The following is a 3,068-nucleotide window of genomic DNA, read 5'->3' on the forward strand; positions in this document are numbered from 1 at the left end:
CTATATGGTGCCTTTCGTCAACAGATTAGAGAGTAAAGATCATCCTATGGAAATGATTTGTGGGACAAGATCTATTTCCACAAGGGCCTAGAAAAATGTATGGTTTGGATTTTCCAACAATGTGTGCCCTCCAATCAATGGTCACCTAAACCAACATTACAGAAAGTCCAAGGCTATTTTAAACCCAATCCTATCACTAGGGGTGTCCCCAGACAGTCCGATGGCTCCAAAAGATATAAGTTTAATGGACAGGATTTGGGTACCCTAGATGGATTGGAATGTGTCCACTGGATCCGTATTGTAAAGTTCGGAAAGTATTTTTAGAGGGTGACTCAGAAGACAGCCATAAAATCCAATGGTCTGTCCTTAGATTTAAATGGAGGCCCTTATTTCAACTGACTCTGCTTTCCAATATAAACAATCAGTACGGTTTACATGCAGAAAATACTCCAAAGGGTACGCGTATATAACTCATGGCATCAGAGTACAGAGAAAATTTACTACCAAAATTTTGTTTTTTGGTAATCAAGTTGTAAATAAGCCATTGACCCCCCTGCGACCATGAAAGCTATAACTGAAATAGCCTCTCTATCTCACGCCTACCACTCTCTTTCTCTCCAAACTCCACATGCGTGATTTTCTCAAGGAAATTGATTGATGGCTGGGAGCCAAACTTGGAGCAGGGCGCAAGAAGAACACATTGTTGGGTTGGTGAGGCGGTGTGTAGACACACGACAATTGAAGCAAATCCACAGTCACCTTATAGTGAGTGCACAATCCCAGAACAATTTCTTGATTGCCAAGCTAGTGCGAACTTTCGCAGCTTTAGGCAGCCTCAAGCACGCCCGTTCTCTGACCGACAATGTCAATCACCCCAATGCCTTCCTCTGGACCGCTATTATCAGAGCCTACTCGCAACAACAATCCCCATGTTGCACGGAGGCCTTGGTCCTATATGCTCAGATGCACCGCCAATATTGTCTCATAAAAATTCATGATGATGATGATGATACTAAAAAGATTAGCAGTCCCAATTCACCTCTAGCATTCACCTTGTCATCTGTATTGAAGGCTTGTGCTAGTCTCTTAGCCTCGAATCAAGGATTGCAAATCCACACCCATGTCCTCAAATACGGATTTAACTCCGAGACATGTGTCCAGACTGCACTTTTGAATGTCTATGCCATGTGCGGGCGCATGGCAGAGGCACGGCGTATTTTTGATAGAATACCTTTTTCTGACAGAGATGTTCAAGCTTGGAACACTATGATTGCAGGCTATGCTAATTATGGTGGTGACATGAGACTTGCATTCTGCTTATTTCAACAGATGCGAGAGAGGAATCTCTTCACATGGGTGGAGATGATTAATGGGTATGCGAATTCCGGTCAGATGGATAGTGCTCGTAGGCTTCTAGATGAGGAGGGGGTGTTATTGCTATTGCGTAGAGATCGCAGAAATAAGAATGCCATTATTATCTACACGGCCTTGATAATGGGCTATGCCAACTGCGGTGATATCTCGGCCGCACGCATCGTGTTCGATGAAATACCAGAGTCAGAGAGGGACGTGGCCTCATGGAATGCAATTATCACTGCCTATTCTCGAACAGGACTCTTTGATGAGGTTATTCATCTCTTCCGTCTCATGACAGAAAGAGGAGGCCAAGTCCAGCCCAATTCTACCACCATGGCAATTGTTGTTTCCACATGCGCCCAATTAGGGTCCTCTCGGCTCACACAATGGGTCATAGACTACTTGGAGAGTCGTTGCTGGGAGCTCGCGAATGGACGACACATTGTGACTGCTCTCATTGACATGTATGCCAAATGTGGGGACCTAAACAAGGCCTACGAGGTGTTCCAAAGATGTGAGGATAAAGACGTGGTTTGCTATAGCTCTATGATAGCAGGGTTCGCCATCCATGGACGTGGTGTGGAAGCCCTAGAGGTCTTCTCTCAGCTTAAAAAAGAGGGCTTAGAGCCTGATGGCATTTGCTTTATCAGTGTCTTAATTGCTTGTAGCCACGCAGGGTTAGTGATGGAAGGGTACCACCATTTTGAGTCTATGAGGAATGATTACTCTATCCCTCCAACTGCAGATCATTATATGTGCATGGTTGACCTGCTCGGGCGTGCTGGGCTCATAGACGAAGCCTACAAAATCATAACCAAGGTGATGCCTCCGGTCCAACCTCATGCTGGCATATGGGGGTCTCTACTAAGTGCTTGTAGACTCCATTCTAATGTCGAGTTGGGGGAAGAAGCTGGACGCCACCTACTAGACTTAGAACCCGAAAACAGTGGCAATTATGTTTTGCTTTCCAACATGTACTCTAAGGCTCGGAGGTGGAACGATGTCGCCAAGGTGAGGGCCCTTATGAGGGCTCGTGGGATGAGGAAGCCACCAGGTTGCAGTTGGATTGAAGTGGATTCCAGGACCCACAAATTTTTGACAGGGGATGTGTGGGATTGTCGATTGGAGAAGATGATACAAGTCTTGGGTTGGGACTTGATGTCCCAGGTCTACCCTGACAGCATAGACCATGAATATGTTAATATTTAGGAGAAATGAGAAATATTCTTGGAACTCTGCATGAATTGTTTCTGGAATCATGTGTATAAGTTCGAATGGAACTGCGAAAGACATGGATACCGTACATAGTTGTATGCATGTGTGATTCAGAATGAAGTGGCCATTCAGAATGAAGTGGCTGGGATTTTGGGGTTTGTGCTCATGTGATTTCATTATGAGATTTCTTGTTTTAGGCATTCATTGTTTAGAAAATCAGAACTTGAGTGTATGTTAGCATTTGAAAGCTATTTTATGTCTCAATTGAAGTTGTCCATGACAATAGATAAACATTTGAGTTAAATTTTTTAGTAAAAAAAAAAAAAAAAAAAAAAAAACAGCAGTAGAAGTTTTAAGTTACAATCTCAATTTTATTTGGAGATTTGAGATTGAAGATGTTCAGGGATAACGGCATACCAGATCAATGGCTGATGGCCAACAGACACGTCACATTTACAGTGAGCTTGGCGATAAGAAAATGATCTTATGAACATCCT

General features: G+C 43.6%; 1 protein-coding gene across 1 annotated transcript; it reads left to right on the forward strand.

Annotated features, from left to right (window-relative positions):
- Nucleotides 1–347: 347 nt before the first annotated feature.
- LOC143854366 (pentatricopeptide repeat-containing protein At5g56310-like) lies at nt 348–2,811 on the forward strand. Its single transcript, XM_077364269.1, has one exon. It carries the CDS (start codon nt 658–660, stop codon nt 2,563–2,565), a length of 1,908 nt encoding a protein of 635 aa, XP_077220384.1. The 5' UTR covers nt 348–657; the 3' UTR covers nt 2,566–2,811.
- The last annotated feature ends 257 nt before the right edge of the window (nt 2,812–3,068 follow it).

The sequence above is a fragment of the Tasmannia lanceolata genome, unplaced genomic scaffold (genome assembly GCF_043159265.1).
Source record: "Tasmannia lanceolata isolate RefF3 unplaced genomic scaffold, GAP_Taslan_0.1 ptg000020l, whole genome shotgun sequence".
Lineage (NCBI taxonomy): Eukaryota > Viridiplantae > Streptophyta > Magnoliopsida > Canellales > Winteraceae > Tasmannia > Tasmannia lanceolata.

Coding starts and splice junctions, on each gene's coding strand:
- LOC143854366 (XM_077364269.1), top strand. CDS start 658: ATGGCTGGGAGCCAAACTTGGAGCAGGGCGCAAGAAGAACACATTGTT.